The following is a 21,681-nucleotide window of genomic DNA, read 5'->3' on the forward strand; positions in this document are numbered from 1 at the left end:
AAACGAAAACACGTGCCGCTGAGCACTGTGGGTAATGTGTGCCCTACTACCACTACAACTACGACACTTTGCTCTTTCACAATGATGCTCGGGCGTTTATTCTATCAAAACAACGTTTTCACTGATATCATGAAGGAACAGGCTTAGAAGTTATCATCGAGGCTTAAAAGTTAACTTTTGTTGAAGGTTTATTTATATTGTTTTTTTTCCCTTTATAAATGTTAAAAGGCATACAATTTCTGGCCACCTAAACGCATTTTTTTTCAATAGATAATGATCTTATTATAATCACCACAGCAAGTGGGGGGGGGGGGGTATCTCTTTCCTTGGAAACTTGTAAAAATAATAGAGAAGTATTGCTTCATAGAAAAGAGGCAAAGGGGTTACCAATGCACTGCATTCACTCACATTCAGCAGTTGTCACTGTAGTAGTTGCATGAGGAAGAGTATCGAATATTTTTAAATAAGTCACTTTTAGCAGTAGATCTGACCTCTGCTAAAAGCCAAAATGTCTCTGGAAAAGCACCCAAACTACAGTTCACAAAAAAAGCCAAATAATCTATCATTATGTTTAAAAAATGTGGAAGGAGGCTGAAAAATGCACCTGCAAGCACGGGGATAATGATGATGATGATGGTAGTAATAATAATAATAATAATAATAATAATAATAATAATAATAATAATAATAATAATAATAATAATAATAATAATAATAATATGTGGCCACAATGGATGATTTTTTTTTTGTAATCACGTTGCAGTTATATTTGTAGTATACACTAGGGGACGCAGTACCACAGAGCCTCTGAAAGTTATAATACACGTGACGTAACATTTGCCGTTTTTGATCGTTTTCGCCCCGTTTCGTCCGTGTCACACAACAGATCAAATAGACAGCGGTGCCAGAGTTATGTGTGAAAACTTTAAAGTGAAAATTCTCTTTTAAGGGACCCTGCTACTGTCAGCTGTTGTGGATCTCGAAACGTTGCCCAATCACTTGACACGGCGACCCTGTCTGCCTATAGATGCAGTAATCCTCGGTGTCCCAGCAACCTCCCTCCTCCCTGCCTCCCATGGTCAAGGGCATCATACAAGCGGCGCATCCTCTCCACGTTTAGTGGAAAGACAAACTTCTGTGATGACTGTCTGCAGAAGTAGCAGTCGAATGGAAGGGAACAGGAAAACATGGGCATTGCGCACGTGGCTGGTTTCAATATGCCCATCATAAGGTGATTAATGCACTGGCAGTCTAGAAGTTACTTTTGACCGCCAAACTGTGGATTGCACACGAACTCCTCTGTCCTGCTTTCTGGAATTTTGGTGAAGCGGAATAACCCCTTAAAAAACAGTAGTCATGGATTTTTCACCGTGGGTTTGGCTTGTACCTCTTCTGAAAACACTACAATTTGACTCTGGAAATGATGTTTTAAATCTCAGAGTTTCATTGGTAAGTGAAATGCTTTGTTCCTTTTGTTACTTTCATCATGACTGCATATGTAAAACAATTATGATAGGCTATCCGATTTTTAATATTAATCAAGACAGTACTATATTTTGTCCCAGAGTAAAAGTATGAGAATTTATGGATAATTTCAAGTTATGAATGGATAATGGTTAACAACATCCACTGTACGATCAAGAGCGTCTGATGGTATACTGTGAAGTGTGTGGACCCTCTTTCATTTTATGTGTCATGTAACTACATAATGCCTCAGGGATAACTGCTATACAACAGTATAACTATTATATCCAGATTTGACGAGCTTGCCTTTTCTTTATTCAAATAGTGAAACGTAAAATGTCAGTTTGTCTTTTAACTATTTGTCCCTGTTCTTTTCTGATGCCAAATGTGGTCTGATTATGCAAGTCTTTACGTTCTATAAGCATGTAGCTACTGCAATTACATTGAGAGGTTTTTTGATAAAGAAGTAGGTCATCAGTTGGTCAGTCACAGTGCTGGTCATATTCAACTTTGCTCAGAAGGATGTGTACATTTGTGCCAGGTCAGCAATTTGAATGCCATTCCTGTTCAGATTGGCTCCATGTTGTCCATAACATTGAAATTTCAATCTAAGTAGGTCAAAGTATTTTTTTAAATGTATTATCTCACATCTGATTAAAATTATAATACATATATGCACAACAAACAAGGTGAAAGTCCAGGTACAAAAATGTCAAAATGTGAATATGCCAAAACACGCACACATGCTGCACTCCCTATAATTTTAAATACTTAAGAGGGTTGCATGACACAAGACAGGCAGGATCACAAAGAAACCTCAATTCACGATGGAGAAGTGTTTATTTCATCTGTCACATGAAAAAAAAAATAATCTGAACAAATTGTCCATTCCAGTAAGCAACAAATGAACACAAGCCCCTCACTGTAAAGCAAAATATGTTGTTTTCATAACTACTTTATTAATGGACATACATTTCATGTTTAGTGTGATTTAAAGCATGATGGGTTCGAAGAGACAACAGGAAAAATGTAGGTTTTTTTTTTCTAATGGAACAAAAAATAGCAAAATAAAAATAGTGGCTTCTGCTGTGTTATTTTTAGGTATTTTCTGGATTGTATAAGAAGGAAATAGAAAGAAAACACCCAAGAGAAAATATAGAACAAATTTTCATATACCATATGCTGTTTTTTATTTATTTATCTATTTATTTTGTCAGATTGATTATTTTGTTGGAAATTTGAAAGCGGCTGGATGTCTAGCCATATAGGAACATGCTCAGTTTCTTCAAGTATTAGCCACAGATCCTGTGGCGAAGTATTTTGCATGTCAATTCTTGATCATCTTAGTATAAATTTGTGCATATCTCCCTTTAATTGTCCTATCTTTGCACTTTGCAGCAGATCTCCAAAGATTTTAATGTGCCTCTATCTGGGAACATTCCTGTAGTGTTCGGAATCCAGCCATATTTTATCCTTGCGAATTTCAAACAAAATAATCTGAAGAAACACAACATAGATTTAATTGCTATACATCATGTAACATATAAAATGTATTAGAAAAAATATTATTATTAATACATTTGAAAAATGTTAAAATTGGGAGATACTTTTCACTCATACAGAACCTCCAAGTCCTGATATGTGGTGTGATTATCCTCGCTAATCTCAGTTTTCAGATATATTTTTACCTCACTAAACTATTTTGGGAAAGTTGATCCAATTCAGATTTCAATGTGTAAAGCATTTTTATAAATGTACTTTTTTCAAAAGCGTTTGAGACTGATAGCTGCTCCATGCATGACTGAAATGTGAAGTGGGCACCACATTTGATAACTGTAAAAAAATATGAACATATGTTTAAGGGCAGAGCATTGGTGTTAATGTGGGGAGAGGGGCGGGGAGGGAGGGTGGTGGATATTTAAGGGTGAAGCTATAGTTAGCACAAATGACTGATGGAAAGATTGTTTTTTTTTAAATGTGCACCACAAACAGTTGATTATTCTTAGCTTTTTTCAATTAATATAACTAAGTTGTGTTAGTAGACCTGTTTAGTCATACATGACAAAAGCATATTTCTCATGCAGTTATTCAAATTGTTATTCATACTGTGTTTCTTTCGACTTGACATCACACATCTATGGTATTCAATGGGAAATAGAGACTGGGAAATATTATTATTATTATTATTATTAACAACAACAACAAAACAATAATAATAATAATAATAATAATAATAATAATAATAATAATAATAATAATAATAATAAAGTCAGTTATCCTGTGTCATGTAATCAAGCGTTATCACCCATCCCTGGAAATCCATAGTGTAAAATAATACATTTAAACAGTTGCAACTTTATAACCAAACAAGATAATATCTTAGGAGCAAACACTTCTGTGAATAAATGACTCAAGGAGACATCCATCCATCCATCCACCCATTCATTTTCTATTGTCGCTTCTCCTCACAAGAGTCGCAGGCTTGCTGGTGCCTATCCCAGCTGACAGGGGACACCCTGAGCTGTTTGCCAGCCAATAGCAGGGCTCTAGGAGACATTAGTTTCACCAAATCTGTTTCAAAGAGAACTGCAAAAGGTCACATAACAAAACTGTGCGTCTTTGTGTAAGCAAGGTTCCTGTCCAGGGCTCTGCTCTATTTTGAATCCAATTATCATAATTATTCGGAATGATGATGAGCATAACACAGCTGTCCGTTTTGTGAATTTAATTTCATTCATGTTTCACCCTGCAGTTTTTAATACTATCTCAGCCACAATTAATCTGGCATGCAATTTGAGTCAATTCTCTTTCAAAAATATCCTTCCTATGCTTTTTATTGTAGATACTACATAGATGATACATACATTATAACGTCAAAAACTTTGAACCCACTAATCATCTTTGATGCTGCACGAGGAACTTGTCCTATTTATTGGGATAGGAAATGTGAAAGCACTGGATTCACGATGTGAGACACGCTGATCTGAGATCAACCTGGGCTAAAATAAGCAGATCAAGAGAAAGCAGATAACTAGCGTCTGGCTGATGTGTGACAGGATCAATGCATTCAGGACAGAAGATGATGGAAAACTCTCAGGGCTTTGTTATTTCTCTGTTAATATTAAAGGAAACTTCTCTTTCAAAAGCTGTTACCAAGAATCATGCGAAGTACATGTAAGTCAAGCTAAACACTGTGATTAAATGAGTTTCTTGCTTATTTGGACACGGGGAGCTGTTTTCGATTGAATGGGCCCTCCAATTCATTTCTGTGGTTAGCAAGGCCTCCACTTACTAAGAGGCTATGGGACTCAATGCTAATTTGTGCTAATGAGATTTTTTTTTCTCAGTTTGATATGTATTTCTGTATTGTGATAAATGAGGAGAAAAGAATGCAAATTGGCAATTAGTATGAGGCTAAGTCTTCTTACAAGTAGCTGATCACTGTGCTTGCACATACATTACAGGTAACTTAATGTCGGCACATTGTTAAGTGAAAATCGGATGAACCTAGCAAAGTTAAAGCATTGCTGTTGCTCCTAATTAATTTTGTGTTCATAAACTCTGTGAAAATGTACACAGTTCATTGAAAGTTATCCATTTCAATTAGTGAAGTACAAAATGTGAAATAAGGATGCAAAATAATACATTGTGGTTATACTACACAGCTAATTTTGGCCAGTCCTACCAACTAATTTTGTGTTGTTTACACTACACCCTGGTGTGTTGCACCGTCTGGTTAGTTGGGGTGGCAGTTGACTAGAGTAGTGACTGCTTGTCCCTGTGTTTTGCTCTTGGGGACTGATTGTTGTCGTGCTGTGAACAAGAAATTAGTTTCAGAGTTTTTAAAGAGTTTAATGTGGCATTTTGTCTCTTACTTTATAACTCAACATTTACACTCTTTCATTTCATTTCACTGCCTCTTCCCTTTCTTGCCCACCACTAGCTGTAAGTAAATTCAAGTACAGAAGAATCAGGATGAAAAGATGGCAGCCATGCTGTTACCAACGGGTCCTGACAGCTTGCGGCTGTTTACTCGTGAATCCTTGGCTGCCTTGGAGCAGCGGATCGCAGAGGAGCAGGCCAAGAACGCCAAGGTTTGCAAGGAAGCCCACAAGAACGTGGACTCATCCAAACCCAGAGTCGACCTGGAGGCAGGCAAGCAGCTGCCGCGCATCTTTGGGGACATCCCTTCAGAACTTGTCGGGGTGCCGCTGGAAGACATCGACCCGTTTTACTTCAAGAACAAGAGGGTAAGCACTGTTTGTGGCAATTGTATACTAAATTGAAACTGAAGATGTACTGGGTGCCATTTTCCGCCTAGGAACTTGAGAAGGCGAGGCCTCTAAAAATATGCTTTCATGCTTGGTTAACTGAAAACTAAATTGCTAAAAAACTTAGGAAATAAAACACACACTGACAAGCAACAAAAACGGAGAATACAAGAAGATAGTTATAACTACAATGCCAAAAATATGTGCAAAACATTAAATAGGATGCTATTCTTTTTGTGTAATTATATTATATTTATTCTTAAACATTGCTTGATTTATTTCAAAATAATGTTATAGTGGAACTTCTAATGTTTTACTGTCTGTATTTTGGCTGATATTTAAGAGGTAAATAAATGCTTCTAAGGTTTGGATCTTAATCATCCATGAAGGACCCAATTATAATGTTAAAATATTAAGTTTATTTTTTATGATGGTGAACTGACTACTATAATTTCCCTTTTTCACTTGGGAAAATTGCATTAACAAATCTGAGGACCGTCACTTTCCCAGCATGTATTATGATCAACAATAGAGGTCTCAAAGTTTTTTTTTTTTTCTCACACCAAATGTAAAAAAAAAAAAAAACCTCTGGAAAGTAATTTACAGGTGTTTCATTAAAACAAGAGTGCCTAAGTCACATTCTACAATGTTTTTTTTTTTTTTTGTGACTTGCTTTGTTGACAAATCTGAGCCGTTAATGGCTGCTTATGGATTATCCACAGATGACAAAATATATTTATAAAAAAAGCCACATCTGTTGGGGGGAGGTTTCAGGCTGCTTTGCTATGAAGTTGCCTCCATTATCTCCTCTGGTAGAGCTCTTAAATAATTTCTTGCAAGCAAAAGTGCCATTGGTGAAGTTGATTCCGATGGAGAGCCCTGATTATTCATAGTTTAAAATACGCAGATGCACATACAGAAGATCTATGGCGTGTCTACTGATTACATCATTTTGATAACAGATGAGTAATGATCTCTGTCTCTTTTGCTTTGTTTTTTCTCTTTGCAGACTTTTATAGTTCTAAACAAAGGGAAGGCTATCTTCAGATTCAGTGCCACGTCAGCTCTTTACATATTCAGCCCATTCCACTTCATCAGATCAATTGCCATCAAAGTTTTAGTCCATTCATATCCTTTTTGTTTTGTGGGAAAATGCATTGCATTATAATGGATGTCAATTCAGGTTTTAAATGATTACAAATGAATTTTGATGACAAAATATAAGTCGGGGTTCAAATATCACGCATGACAGTAACAGAAAAAGACGCCTTGTCGGATCAAACAATAATATGATTTCAAAAGGGTCTAACTATGGGTTATATCTCATTCTGTTTATATTGTACGATAAAGTGCAATTCAATAAAATGTCATAGGGCCAAATGTCCCATTTATGATTGTAAATAAGCCAATTCCTAATAATTCTAACTACTCTGTGAATGTCAGTGATTGCTTTTTTCCAAAGTTAGCTTTTTGATACAGCTTTATGACAGTCCTCTGGCATCACAAAACAAATCCCCTCTGAGATCCCTCTTTTAATCTCTGATATGAAAAAAGAGCAAGATTTTTGCATCATGACAGCTGCCTATTATTTATCAGGCAGAAAAGAGAACTTTATGTCAGGGTAGCTTTCCCTTTTGCAGTATATTTCAAATACAAAATATAAAACGATTTAAAACCATGGCTAAAAAATATGCATAGTTAACTATATATTACCTCAGCATTGGAACTGGTTTGTCTGTAGTTTTTTTTTTTTTTTTTAAGCTGTATCATTTATCTACAAGGGTAAAATAAAATCATTCCCTTGGTTTGATATCGTGAATCTAGTTTACCTACTCTAAGCTGCATTTATTGTACAGTATTAATGCCATTGGCACACACTGTGGTTTATAGGTTTGTCCTAATGGAGAGATGTGTTCAATAGGATTAAAACATTGTTTCTATGTTATTTGTGTAATACTTAATATATTTGTGTTATTAATTGTGTATTTCCCAAGAGACATTCCTTAACTAATTTCCCACATTGTTCAGCCTATTCATCATGTTCACCATTCTGACCAACTGTTTTTTCATGGCAATGTCTGACCCAGCACCATGGACCAAGCATCTAGAGTAAGTGTTAACAGCATTATAAATTGTCTCTTTACACTAAAAAAAACTTACAAGTATCTCCTCATGCTAAAACACAATAACAAATTAAAATGTTGTATGTCCTAATGTAGAGCTGTGCCCAGGTGTAACTGAAGAATTGTGTATGTACAATACATGATGTATGATGCATGCTGTATGTCGCATACACTGTTAAGAATCTTATATTGTGATATGTAATGAAAGTGGTCAATCTATTACTCAGCCATGCCTGATGTTGCAGAGGATTGAGCTGTTTACAAGCATGTTGTGCATGCAGTTTTGCCTGCCAAAGATAATATCACTTTACATATAGATTCCATTTCATTGCTTTGCGCAAAAAAAGAAAAAAACGCTCTGCTTTTTAGTGTGTTTGCTGAAAAAATGCTGGCAACTTTCATCTGTCTAGTAAATACTGAAAGAATTCAATGACACTATTGTGAAAAACACGGCCACAACATTAGATTCACCGTGCTCTGTTTCATAATATCGGTCAAAAGTGTGATTTTTCAATTTTCTCTTTTTAGCAGCCTTTGGAGCCTTTATTATGAAAAAGTGTAGTTCTAAACCACTTCAAACTAGAGTCACTATATCGAAACACATTTGAAGGAGAGAGCGAGAGTGTTGATGGATTTATATTTCAAATTTTGCTGGGATTGAGATTAGATGAATGAATGGTCTGCTATCTCGCAGCGGAATAAGGACATTTAGGTGAACGTGAACGTTTAATCAAGTATTATATTTATTAATTGATTTTATTAATCAAATTACATATGAAATAGTTAATGAATAGATAAATACGGTTTTTAAAAAATAATTTCGACCACAAAAAAAATCAAATTGTGCTCAATGCTCACACATTTGGTCATTCTTCTCCAAAATTTTGTTGCTATGCATATTAATTATTTCTGTATTTTCATCAGTTTGTTTCAGTCAGTCATTAGTATGCAGCAATTGTCGGCCGTAATCGTGGGTCGTATTTTGGTTGACTGGCGTCCATTGGCTCCATGTGAAACACGTGCACATGCGTGGGTGAATTATAGTAAAGGATGGATGATGGATGGATGGATGAGTGGATGGATCATTTAAAAAATATATATTCTAATAGCAACCATGTGACTTTATAACCAGCGAGAGGGGGCGGGCGATCAAGCAAGACCGAATGCGGCCTACATTTGACAACAGAGGGATAATCCTCTTGAATTGTTTGTTGTACAATTATGTATAAATGATGGTTAGTTGTTAGCAGGTCCGCCTCACAGGAGGTCCTGGGTTCAATTTCAGCTCACTCCGGTCTTCCTGTCTGGAGTTTGCATGCTCTTCCTGTGCCCGTGTGGGTTTCTTCCAGGCACTCCGGCTTCCTCCCACTTTCCAAAAACATACATAGAAGGTATATTGGACGCTCTAAATTGTGCTCGAGTGTGATTGTTAGTGTGAATGGTGGTTGTCTTTGTGTGCCCTGCAACTGGCCGGCAACCAGTTCTGGGTGTCTCTGCCTACTGCCCGAAGACTGCTGGGATGGGCAACAGCACGCCAGTGACCGTAAATGCGGCTATAGAAAAAGGATGGATGGATAATATAGAAATTTGTAAAAATGTTAAAATCAAATTACTGTAAACAAAAACAAAATCGGAATGACATCAGTTAAATTAATGAATTATGATCATTATCATTTTAGAAATATTTGAATGGCATGCCGTGACCAGCGCAACACAACTATTGGGTGGGTGGGTGTATGTTTGCAAGGCACTCTGCAAATGTCTCATGCACAGTCATCATCAAATCAGGTCCAGAGAGTACAAACCCTGCCACAATTTGGCTTTAGCCACATGTGCTTTCCTTTAGCAGGTAAGTTAACGACCTCATTTGACTGCAAGTTGATGAAATGCACGTGCGCCTCAAGTCAAACTGTGGCAGGGTTTTTACTTTCTGGACCTGGATTTCCCATCTCTGGTCATCGTCCACAGAGGCAAACAGTTGTGTGTACCTACACCATTGCGCCATGCATACCAGCGAGTCTACATGCACTTGTACAACGCTGCACTTTGTGTGCGCTGCCCACGCCCTGATTCCTAATGCAAATGAGTGATAACGTCAGGGTTGGCTGGGACTCGCCTGGTTCAGTCATACTAAGGCCCAGAGCGGTGCAAATGCACCGCCATGCCCAATTCTACCATGCACAAAGTCTATCGAATTACCAAAAGAGAGAATACGCCACCCAGGTGCACATTTAAATTGTACACCACACCATACTATCACTCTGCATGAAATTAGGGCCCTGTGTGTCTCTTTTATGCTGCATTGAAATTATTTATAAAACCGCATGCCATTTTTTTTAAATTTCTGTTCGAACTTTTTTTCAGATATACTTTCACTGCCATATACACTTTCGAGTCAGCAATAAAGATACTTGCTCGAGGATTCTGCATTGTTCCTTTCACCTTTTTGAGAGACCCGTGGAACTGGCTGGACTTCACCGTTATTGTTATGGCGTAAGTAAAATTGTTGTTTTTTTTAAAATCAGGTTTTATTGCACCGTATCAGTGACCGTAAAACAATTCTGTCTTAAGGTCCTACATTGTATATATTATGCCAATCCGAAATGGCATGATCTTTGAATTCTTAATTGGTCTTGCCATGGCTTTGGAAAGGTGATGCGGATGATGACAGCCTTCAGAAATTCAGAGGCAAAGCAATAAATGTTGGACCCTCATTTCTCAGCTCAGGAACACAATTCCTTTAAGCTGCTGTTTAGTTCAACGTTAACCTATTATTCTATCGCATGAATGGCAGCATATTGATAGGCTATGTGGACCTTTGCCATTGAGTGAAAGAAGTTCAATTGTTATTATTCGCTGCCATACAGTAGAAAAATGAACATTGGTGAATTATCTGAAGTCCCAAAAACAAACAGTATTCATAGACTCCGTTGTTATAGATATAGTAAAATTATTTAGCCATTTTCAACAGCAAAAAGCTATTACCTTCTTTATAATTTGATGGCTAAATGATGTTTCATTTACTATTTATATCCTTACACACACATTTTTTACTTGCTGCCAACTGAAAATGGCATCACAATGTTTAGTGCTCAGATAATTACCACTCGAGGCTCACCTTGTGAATATCACATGATTAAAACCAGAAAAAAGGTGAGTCGTGGTTGGTCGTTACCTGAGATTTGAGCGTCTGGGATGTCATTTCAGTCAACAGCAAATGGCACATTGTGTTTTAAAAGTATTAATTGTACACAAAACAAAATGTAACTAGTAAACTAATTATAGAAAACAGGTTTTACGGATGAAAATTGCTAAACAAGTGTACCGTTACTTTAAATGACACTGTAGGATTTAATTATTTGAACAAAAGACTGTTGTATGTACATAAAATGTAAAATCACTTTTGTCCTTTCACGAAATCCCAGATATGTGACAGAATTTATAGACCTCGGAAATGTCTCTGCACTAAGAACCTTCAGAGTGCTACGAGCTCTAAAAACCATCTCAGTTATACCAGGTAATACAAATCTCAAATTTGTCTCACATCTGTTCCCAGTCTAGGATTGAGAGAATGTTTGAAGCTCTTGTATAATCATCTCATTTCTGCAGGTCTGAAGACCATTGTAGGAGCTTTGATTCAGTCTGTGAAGAAGCTAGCTGATGTGATGATCCTGACTGTATTTTGCCTCAGTGTATTCGCTTTGATCGGCCTGCAGCTTTTCATGGGGCTTTTGCGACAAAAGTGTGTTCGCAGCCTCACACACTGCATCAACTCTTCCTATAGTCCAAATATGTCTTTCACCTGCAACAACAGAACCTGGAACTCCATGGAGGACTTTCTTACTTGTGAAGGTCAGTCCAGATTGTTTTTGTTTGTTTGTTTGGTTGTTTTTTTGGGGGAGGGGGCATACAGCTGGTACTTATATACCATATATATATCCTCAATTATGGCATTTATGAGAATACTGTTCTTGTTCCCATTTCCTGTAGATAATTTTTACAAAGTTGAAGGAGCAAAAGATGCTTTGATATGTGGCTATGGCAGTGATGCAGGGTAAGTTGCTTCTCGTCAATCATCTGCATGCTGTTATATAACACTAAAACATCTAGTAGCTTTTGATCACATGCATGTCATGTTTACGTGCCCCAGGCTTGGTGCAAATAGTCTTTACAGGACCGGCACAAAGAGAAACAAAGACAAGCTGATGTGGTTCTATATTTTAGTCATGACATAATGTATAGAGAAGCTGTCCCATCAGAAGGAGGGGGCAGATTGTGAGGGAGTGCTGTAGCGTGTGAGAGGCTGTGCACAAGACGACATGCAGTGTGGATTATCACCCTAGTGCCACTGGCACCCTGCACTGAGAGGAATGGTGTTGCCAGCTGGAGGGAGAGAGGGGTCTTTGGAGATTTCATCATCTCAAAAGCCCTACGTAGTGATGAGGTTGAACCAGAGTGGACTGTATCACTGGCTCACCGGATTGATTGATACTCTGTTGCTATTCTTCCTCAAGGGATGTGATGCAGTTTGATTTCTTACATTTGCATCAGACATAATAGCACCACAATAAATAGATTGGACCAAAAACATCTGATTTATAATGAATTACAAATGAAGGGGATATGTGATAAGAATTTGGTAAACATGTGCAAAGGTTCTATTTGCAGTGAAGGACTTTGTATCTGGTGTCACACAGTGCCTGTCAAAGGAAATATGTGATACCATCCAAATATTGCTACTCAGCCTACATACGAAATAATCCTATAAATCTGCAAATGCTTTTGAAACAAGCACAACAGGATGACTCGACCCATGCCAGGCCCAGTTCAGGGGTTATACTGAACTAAATACCCATCTGTGTCAATCTGAATTCCAGCTTTAACAAATGCCTTCTGTGACTGAAGCCTTTTTTGTTAATGATAGTGGGAAAGACAAAGAATGAGGAGAATGATTTTTTCCTCATAAAGTGTTTGAACACATGCACTGTAGTATTTCCCTTATTTCATGGTCATTAGTCTTGAACATTTGCCAGGTTAACAAGAAATAACACAACTGCTTTCATTTTCATCCATATAATTTTAGTACAAGGATCCTATTTTTGACAATTTGTGCAAAACACACATTCTAACTGTGTGCAGCGATGGAGTTTTCTTTGTGTGTGTGTGTGTGTGTGTGTGTGTTTTTTTGTAGACAAGCGTATGTTGAAGGGGGCACTTGCGTTGTTGTGGTAGGAAGCGCAGCTGATTTGTTGACCATTCAATGAACCTCTCCCGCCCAGTTCATTCAAATTCAGGGTAGAGAAGAGTGCAGAGGACTCAGTAGAGTCGATTTTAGGAGATTGCCGTGTACAAAGTAGAAGAAGTTCATAGAACATCCCTACTTGTGGATGATGTAAAACTGTGGTGCACCAAAGTCTTCCAACGTTTTGCTCCATTTTCTTACCTTCAAAGAACGTGGCTTCAAGTCTCATTCGGAGTCATTTGTGTATGTGTGTATGTATAGGTGCATTGGTATGTGTCCATTTTGTTCTTGATTCTTGTGAATAAGTGTTCTGTCATCTAAATGCAGATTTATATTGTATATAAATTATCAAAATGCAAAATATTGATAAGCATGCTATGATGTAGAGCATCAATTTTATCCAGTGTTATTGTATTGTGCATTTAATTTATTCTAAAAGAAAAAAATGTAAACAACACAGCATGATATGCATTCAAAATTGATAAAAAAAAATATTAGCTCAGAAACGTATCTAAAATATTAACAGCTAACAGTGATTGATTAATAGAATACTGTGCATTGAAATACAATAAAAAAAAAAAAAAACAATTACAAGGCTTCAACAGAAGTTCAAAAATATGGAGAATAAAATGTTCCACTGCAGTAACTTCAAGTACCATTTAAAGTGTACCTGTGGTACTCAGAAGAAAAAAATAGATATGGTTTATCAAGAATAACTGAATCCAAACATATCTTTGTTTCACTTTCTGTATTAGAATACGATTATATGCACACAGTCATACTTGCAAGGATGGGCCAGAGACATGAAATGAACGCGTTGACAGCTGATCCTTCCTTCCATTGTCTATCCTTAAATGAGCATCATTTTTTTTGGTCACATGCGAGAGCATCTGAGTCACTCTTAGTTTTATCAACACTGACAAAAGGTCAATTCAATCCATTCACCAGCGAAATTAAAAACACATGTGGGTACAGTTTTTATTACTAAATCATATATTATTTTCCTGTACAGTAAAAGCTCACAGAAAATATAAAGAGAACAAAATGGATATATTGTATAGTTAAACAGTTGTCATCATGAAAGATTTATAAACTGTGCAGGCAATGCTTTGTCATTCAACTTTCTTAAAAATATGTAGAGAAAAGTGTGTAGAAAACCACAATGGAGAACCAAATAAAATGAATCCTTTGTCTTTGAAAACAATTGACAGGCATGTTGAGCCTGAATAGGGAGCTTGTTGAACATTCAAAACTAAGTTGTCAGTTCATATACACAACTGCACGGCTGTTTTGATCAGTAATTATTTTAGGCATGGTGTCGGAGGTTATTCCCCTGTTTCCATGGGGATCAGTCGGGCCTGAACGCTGTTGTTTTTAATCCCCCAACCTCACTCACCTATCCTCCAAAAAAGCGCAGGGACTTAATCTCCTAAGAAGTAAAATCTGACTCAGTGACTTGTGTTCATTTCAGAGGGAAAAGCAGATACGCTTAAGGGCATTAAAGAGGAAAGTACATCATTTTAGGTCAGTAAGATCAGACCAATCCAGCTGCTCTACAGTTTACCTACAAGTTACTTCGGTGCTGTTCTTGTTGATTGTGCTTACGTCTTAACAGTTTTCATATTTTACTCCCCAAACTTTTTGGGGAAATGAAAAAAATGATGCCATGAGGATTTGTTTCTACATGCAACCAAAGTACATGCATGTTTTTCAAGAGGGAAACATTTACTTAACACAAACCCTGGCTCATAATGGTTTTGTCAGTGTATTACTCCTTACCTAATATATTGAATGAGCAAAATGATCATCAGCTGCAGTATTATTTCGATGGAACTTGCTAAGGCGGACTGTGGAGACAAGATATTAAGCAGGTCAGGATGGAGGACGTAAAACATAGAGGATGCTTAATCTTTTGAGTGTATTCCAACAAGTAATCCCTGAGTAGATTTCCAAATTAAAGCTTTGGATAGGGTATGATGACACAAACACACGCAGCCAAGCCTGTACAGACACCAAAAGGCCCAAGTGTGCACAAAAGTATACAAATAAACAAGCAATTGCTATATACAGTATGTATGCTGTATTTATATAGTGTGTGAGTGGTGCAAGTGTTTACGTGCGCGTCTGTGTGCAGGTGCTTTTGTGTGTCTATTCAATTCTTAGACATTGTCTTGAAAGTAAAACAATAACAAAAAACATGCGATGTTTTGTTTTGTAGGACTTATCGGTGATCACATACGCTGAGGACAATTGATTTCACATTGAAGAAATAAAAAGATATTGCTGCCAAGCAGCTTGGCTCCTGTTTGTACGGCAACAAATTGAAAGCCTTTGTTTTAATCAATTACACAAGTTTACAACAAATATCTAAGGCTAGTCTCCTGGGTAGTTACAGTCATGTTTACTTCACACTGTATCTCACTGCAAAGCAAGACACAGTTAGAAATATAATTAATTTTGTGATACACTGTGAAACATTACTAGATGAAGGTGCTCATGATCCCAAATCCAACAGGACCATTCAATACAAACTTGTGGTTGCATTGAATGGTCCTGAAGCTTAGCTCATTTTGATTTCCTGAGCTAAGCATTGAAGCTGTATGGTTGCGGTTAGGGTTATTTTTCATGTTGCCGCTGCCAGGCAAAGCGTATTGGTGAAGGAAATGAAAACTTTGTTGACTCAGTCCTGTTGTTTAGAAAAATATTTTATTCTGATTACATTTTGAAGTCTAAAAGAAGTTGCATGCCTTGCTCTCGTGTGCTTGTCTTCTGAAAGTGAGATTTGTCTTCATATTCGTTGCCTATGTATGTGTATACATACTAAATTACTTCTCCCTTTATTCCCTGAGAGACAAGAGGGTGCTAGATGTCTGTTTCAAAGGACAATTAAAAAACTAAAACTAAAACTAAAAATAATAAAAAATGCTGACCTTTAGTGTCACACCAAGGGAATCCGCACAGACTTTAAATTGCTCCTTAGAATGCCCACTATTTACCCTTTGTCTCTCTTACTTTTGAAGTCTCAACACTCTTGAATCAAACACACTGAGGCACTTAATGTGCAGTACTACCTTCATAATCATTTGGGTATTAAAAGGTTAGGCAATCTATGGTATACCTCAAAGCAAAGATAATAATAATAATAATAATAATAATAATAATAATAATAATAATAATAACAATAACAATAACAATAACAATAATAATAATAATAATAATAATAATAATAATAATAATAATAACATGATGAAGCCGCTACCCGTTACTGTCCTCACTGCCGTTACTGGCCAGCCGGCTGGTAGTTGGTGAGATGTCCAGCTGTTCTCACAGCAGCACTCTCTGCCCAGCTGTTTCCCAGTCATTATGAAATTATTCTGCACTCAGATTGACATGACAGCCCGGCTCGGTCTTCGCTGCCAGACCTAAATATTTGCTGTAATGCCACCACGCTGACAATGAAGATAAAAAATGGAGGCAACGAACGGCAAAATGTTTGAACCTCTTGTTTGTTTGATATCCATCTGGCTTGGCATATAATCTCTTTTGCGCTGGTGCATTTTAGTGCAGCAGAGTGGGATGAATTTCAAGTGCCCTTCTCAGTTGAAATAATGATGATGATAGCAGCGATATAGACTTACTGAGTCACACGCTTTTTTCTGCTGCCGAGTCAAAGGCCACAAGGCTAAATGTTGATACTCGAGATGTTTTTAACCCTGTTACAGTGGCACACGCTATCACAGCTAGATCTATGCCAGATGCTTTTGATTTAATTGTGCACTGCCTTTGCTGATCCAGACTATGTGTTTGTACACTTCCATTACAGGAAGTGTCCAGAAGGATTTGACTGCCTAAAGGTTGGAAGAAATCCAAATTATGGCTACACCAGCTTTGATACTTTCGGCTGGGCTTTTCTAGCACTTTTCCGTCTCATGACTCAAGACTACTGGGAAAAACTATTTCATCAGGTTCAACCTCACTTTTCAATTCATCATAATTCTGTAATTAAAATAATTGTTAAATTACTAAGAAAAAAAAATAAACTTCAGCAATCAACAATTTTAACAGTAAATCACGTTTCCATCCATCCATCATCTGCCTCATTTTCATCCATCCATCCAATCCATTATCCGCCTAATTTTTACTATTATTATCAAAACATCTAGCTCATCAAAATATACATTTCTTACAAATCAGAAATTAAGGAAAAAAGTTGAACGCATGTCCGTATGTTGGAGTTCTGATCATTTTGTTCTTAATATATTTGTGGTTTTCTATCCTCAAGACTCTGCGCTCAGCTGGAAAGACCTACATGGTGTTCTTTGTACTGGTTATCTTCCTGGGCTCTTTCTACTTGGTAAATTTGATATTGGCCGTTGTTGCTATGGCCTATGAGGAGCAGAATCAGGCGACTATCGCTGAGGCCTGGCAGAAAGAGAGGGAGTTTCAAATAGCCATGGAGCATCTCCGTCGGGAGCAAAGAGTATGTCCCGAGCAAACAGTATACAGTAGAGGGTTTGCATGTAATTATGATTTTCATGTACTTACTCTCTGTCTGAAGCTGGCAGCAAAAAGGCAAGCGCAGGAGACCGACTCCATCTTGTCCCCGCAGTTGTCTCCATTCTGTTCAAAGTTAGGAAGTATGAGGCGCTGCAGCACAAAGCGGAGGCGATCTCACCGAACATTATCAGAAGAAACTGCCGCAGACATTGAAGAGAAGCTTGATCTATTAGACGAGCCAAAGGTACCGCACGCAACAATTGCTGGACAGGATTCCAGAAGATCAGTAATTAATTATAACGCCCATTTATAATTGGAACAAATGTATCTGTCTCTGCAGCCGCCTTTGTCTCCCTTGCCAGCCCACCCTCTTCTGGCCACTCTCTCCTCTCACCCACTGAGCACTAGAAGAGGAAGCCAGAACAGCATCTTCAGCGCATTTAGGGTGCGCAACAACTCAGAGGCTGACTTTGGGGATGATGAGTACAGCATCCATGGGGATGCATTCAGAAGCCGCACCAGTTCAACTGCAACACACTGGAAGAGGAGAGCAGGCAGTGTGAGGAGCCACTGCTCCCAAGTCTTCTCCCCGAGTCTCACAGTAAATGGACGGCTCAACATTTCATTAGACCACAATGGAATCACGACAGCAGGATCTCACACACTTAGCTCCCTCCCTGCTTACAGCATGGAAAGGATCAAGGAGGACACAGTGAGCATTTAATGTTTTCTTTTAGCACCAGTATGTTAAAAAATCTGCTTTTTATTGTCATTATTAATATCTTTCCCACAGAAGCCCACCAATGAAGGTGATAACGTCCAAAGACCTCTCCTTCAGCCATCCCCAACTGTGACCGAACGCCCTCCTGTGCACAGAAAAAGAGGACTAAGTTCTGTCAGCTTTTTCAGTGATGCCATGGATGGTTAGTTTTAAGAAAGCCACCCATCATTCTCTCCAGGACCAGCATGCAGTAAAAATGTTCCAATGTTGGCCATCGGTAATCCTGTATCATGACGAAAGTTATTTAAATGTGGGTTTGATCTGTTTTTGCAGAGCTGGAGGAGTCCAGACAAAAGTGCCACCCCTGTTGGTACACCTTTGCCAAGAAGTACCTGGTTTGGGACTGCTGCATCTGGTGGCTGAAACTTAAGGAGTGGGTGAAATTGATGGTGATGGATCCTTTCCTTGACCTTGGCATCACCATATGTATTGTGCTGAACACACTCTTCATGGCCCTGGAACACTACCCTATGACTGAAGAGTTCAACACCATGCTCTCAGTAGGAAATCTGGTGAGGACATTTTTGGGGGACGGTGTAATGACTGGTGGGCATTGCACTTTCAATCAAACGGTTCTATCAATGACAAGTTTGCAGTTACAGTTGATTGAACTGATAATGGCAGTTGGGTGCAGTGTGTTTGTGTCTAGGGCTTTAAATTAGCACACGCCGAAAGCAGGTTTGAATTTATTTTTGCAATTATTGATTGAATTTTCGAACCAGATTGGGCAAGGTTGCATGAAGCAATCCTGAAGAGTTTTCCCTTTCCTAGGGGGTCTTGGCAAAATATAATTGAGAAGCACTGCCTTAGAGGAACGTGGATTCCATCCGGCACCAACCATATGATAACATATAGTAGAAACAGGCATGGCTCAGCTGATAGAGTGGCCATCCCCCAACCTGAAGCTTATGGGTTAATTATTTAATTAATGAACCTGTGTAAGTGCAATTTCAAGCTGTGACAGGTACGGAATTAATTGAAATTTGAAATGAACTGAAATCTGAGGTTGAAGCATCTTCATTTTCCAGGTAATGATGCTATGCTATTTTTATGTGCCCTCAGGTATTCACAGGGATCTTCACTGCAGAGATGATCTTAAAGCTGATCGCCATGGATCCATACTATTACTTCCAACAGGGCTGGAACATTTTTGATGGCATCATTGTTTGCCTTAGTCTGATGGAGCTGGGGCTCTCCAATGTCGAGGGGCTGTCTGTTCTTCGCTCCTTCAGACTGGTAATTCCTCTTTGAACTTGACAACATTATTCATTTGTGGCCATTCTTTGTAATAACAGTAAGTTGGTTGTTGTATGTCACCTTTTTCTCTGAACCAGTTACGTGTCTTCAAACTGGCAAAGTCATGGCCCACCCTCAATACTCTAATAAAAATCATTGGCAACTCAGTTGGCGCTCTGGGAAACCTGACACTAGTGTTGGCCATCATCGTCTTCATCTTCGCTGTAGTGGGCATGCAACTGTTTGGCAAGAACTACCAGGACTGTGTGTGCAAGATCTCTCATGACTGTCAGCTTCCTCGCTGGCACATGAAGGACTTCTTTCACTCCTTCCTGATTGTGTTCAGGGTGCTGTGTGGCGAGTGGATTGAGACCATGTGGGATTGTATGGAAGTAGCTGGGCAACCTCTCTGTATCTTGGTGTTCATGCTGGTCATGGTCATTGGGAACTTAGTGGTGAGTACATGAGCTATGACATTTTTCTGAATATCAGCCCATCCAGTGTTCTACTAGATATTCTGTTATGGGCGCTAGAGCCTATATTCCAGTCCCGGCCACAGCATTAATACATATAACTGTCAATTTAGAATTTCATCAATGCTTTTTTAATGTGAGGGAGAGGATACACAAACAAAAAAGTACAGGAATGCCAGTGCTGGTACTACTGTAGTATTCCATTTGTTCACATACAGTTTTTTAAAAAGAAATCATTTCACAGTTGCTCAGGACATAAATATCAACCAATCACAGCTCATTTTGCAAACATCACATGACCAACCTCACGAAATAGGTGAGCCGAAACATACACAGGCATTTATGTTTATTAATCTGCTTTTACAAATTAATCTGACTGCTCTTGCCAGCCTCTATAAGGCACTCAAACATTGGCTGGCTGATGACTAATTTATGTTAGATGTTGCTATAGTGCTGAAGAAAGCCAATGTTGAAAGCTGGCAATAGACACAGTACAAAACAAATTCAGGGTAATTAAGTCATTTTTAGCGAGATTGAACATGATTTCAAAACATGTTTGTGTTTTTTACTTCAGGAGCAACACTTTGTTACTGTAAATTAGTAGAAAGATTAGTCAAGTCAGCTATGATGCTGGAAACAACTTCAAATTAAAAGCAAATGAATTTAACAAGGTATTCATGGCCATATATTATTTGGTATGGTTATGGTAAGGTTTATTTTCACACCCCCTTCTCACCGCATTGGCCGCTTCTTGCAGCGTCATGCAGTACTCCTTTGTATTTCTGGCCCAACAAGCCCAAAAACAGCAAAAGAAAATGGATGCTGCACAGGAACGAAAAATCTCTGAGTTTGGTATAACAGGATGAAACAATAAATAAATAAATACATCTGAGCTAAATTTCTATGATTGCAGTACATGCATTCAATGATATGACAGTTTTTATTGCACAAGTGTATGAGGGTGGAGCTCTGGTTGCAGTCTCACTACCATAGTTGATCATTTGCACAAGTTTTCACCCCATCAAAGGAAAATATTCTGCTTTGTGAGATTTTATTGGCATGGGCTTCAAAATTTAATATACAGTAATTACACATTCATGTAAATAATATAAAGTAATGTCAGTTTTCCTACAAATGAGTTGAAAAAGAGAATGCTATTTGAGAAGTACTGAACTTTTAATCCATCCACTTTCCTCATTAGAGTCAGATGGCCAGTCGCAGCGGACTTTTGAAATAGTTGTCAGACAATTGTAGGGCACGTATTTTCATTAGTAATTAATATAACATTACAATCCTGCATATATGAACAACTGTTTGCTCTGCAACCAAAAACCTTATTGTCAAATCCTGGCAAAGTAGCACCATTTCAAGCTCAGGATTTGTGTACCACATATTGTTAATCCATGTGTACACCTTCAGGATTGCACTAGTGACTCTATTACCTTGTTAAGGCGAAGATCAAGATTACATATGCCTTGTATATAAGGCAGTAAAACGTCTTCTACACATGAATAGTGGGAAAGCTGTTTATCCAAGAGATTACCCAGGGTGCTTAAGAGACGATGAAGTCAAAGGTCATTCATCACTAATCAAC

General features: G+C 38.0%; 1 protein-coding gene across 1 annotated transcript in view; it reads left to right on the plus strand.

The window, feature by feature from the left end:
* Window positions 1-1,138: 1,138 nt before the first annotated feature.
* LOC148414927 (sodium channel protein type 2 subunit alpha-like) overlaps window positions 1,139-21,681 on the plus strand; it is a 39,055-nt gene continuing 18,512 nt past the window's right edge. The window contains exons 1-16 of the mRNA XM_088430382.1: window positions 1,139-1,449; window positions 5,408-5,714; window positions 6,745-6,863; window positions 7,755-7,844; window positions 10,223-10,351; window positions 11,284-11,375; window positions 11,468-11,710; window positions 11,849-11,912; window positions 16,924-17,065; window positions 17,383-17,580; window positions 17,659-17,841; window positions 17,938-18,309; window positions 18,391-18,520; window positions 18,652-18,890; window positions 19,441-19,614; window positions 19,713-20,069. Of these exons, the coding sequence (XP_088286508.1) occupies window positions 5,448-5,714; window positions 6,745-6,863; window positions 7,755-7,844; window positions 10,223-10,351; window positions 11,284-11,375; window positions 11,468-11,710; window positions 11,849-11,912; window positions 16,924-17,065; window positions 17,383-17,580; window positions 17,659-17,841; window positions 17,938-18,309; window positions 18,391-18,520; window positions 18,652-18,890; window positions 19,441-19,614; window positions 19,713-20,069 (2,799 nt within the window). The 5' untranslated portion in view covers window positions 1,139-1,449; window positions 5,408-5,447. The remainder of the gene's footprint in view (window positions 1,450-5,407; window positions 5,715-6,744; window positions 6,864-7,754; window positions 7,845-10,222; window positions 10,352-11,283; window positions 11,376-11,467; window positions 11,711-11,848; window positions 11,913-16,923; window positions 17,066-17,382; window positions 17,581-17,658; window positions 17,842-17,937; window positions 18,310-18,390; window positions 18,521-18,651; window positions 18,891-19,440; window positions 19,615-19,712; window positions 20,070-21,681) is intronic.

The sequence above is a fragment of the Hippichthys cyanospilos genome, chromosome 12 (assembly GCF_059441005.1).
Source record: "Hippichthys cyanospilos isolate Australia breed blue-spotted pipefish chromosome 12, RoL_Hcya_1.0, whole genome shotgun sequence".
NCBI lineage: Eukaryota > Metazoa > Chordata > Actinopteri > Syngnathiformes > Syngnathidae > Hippichthys > Hippichthys cyanospilos.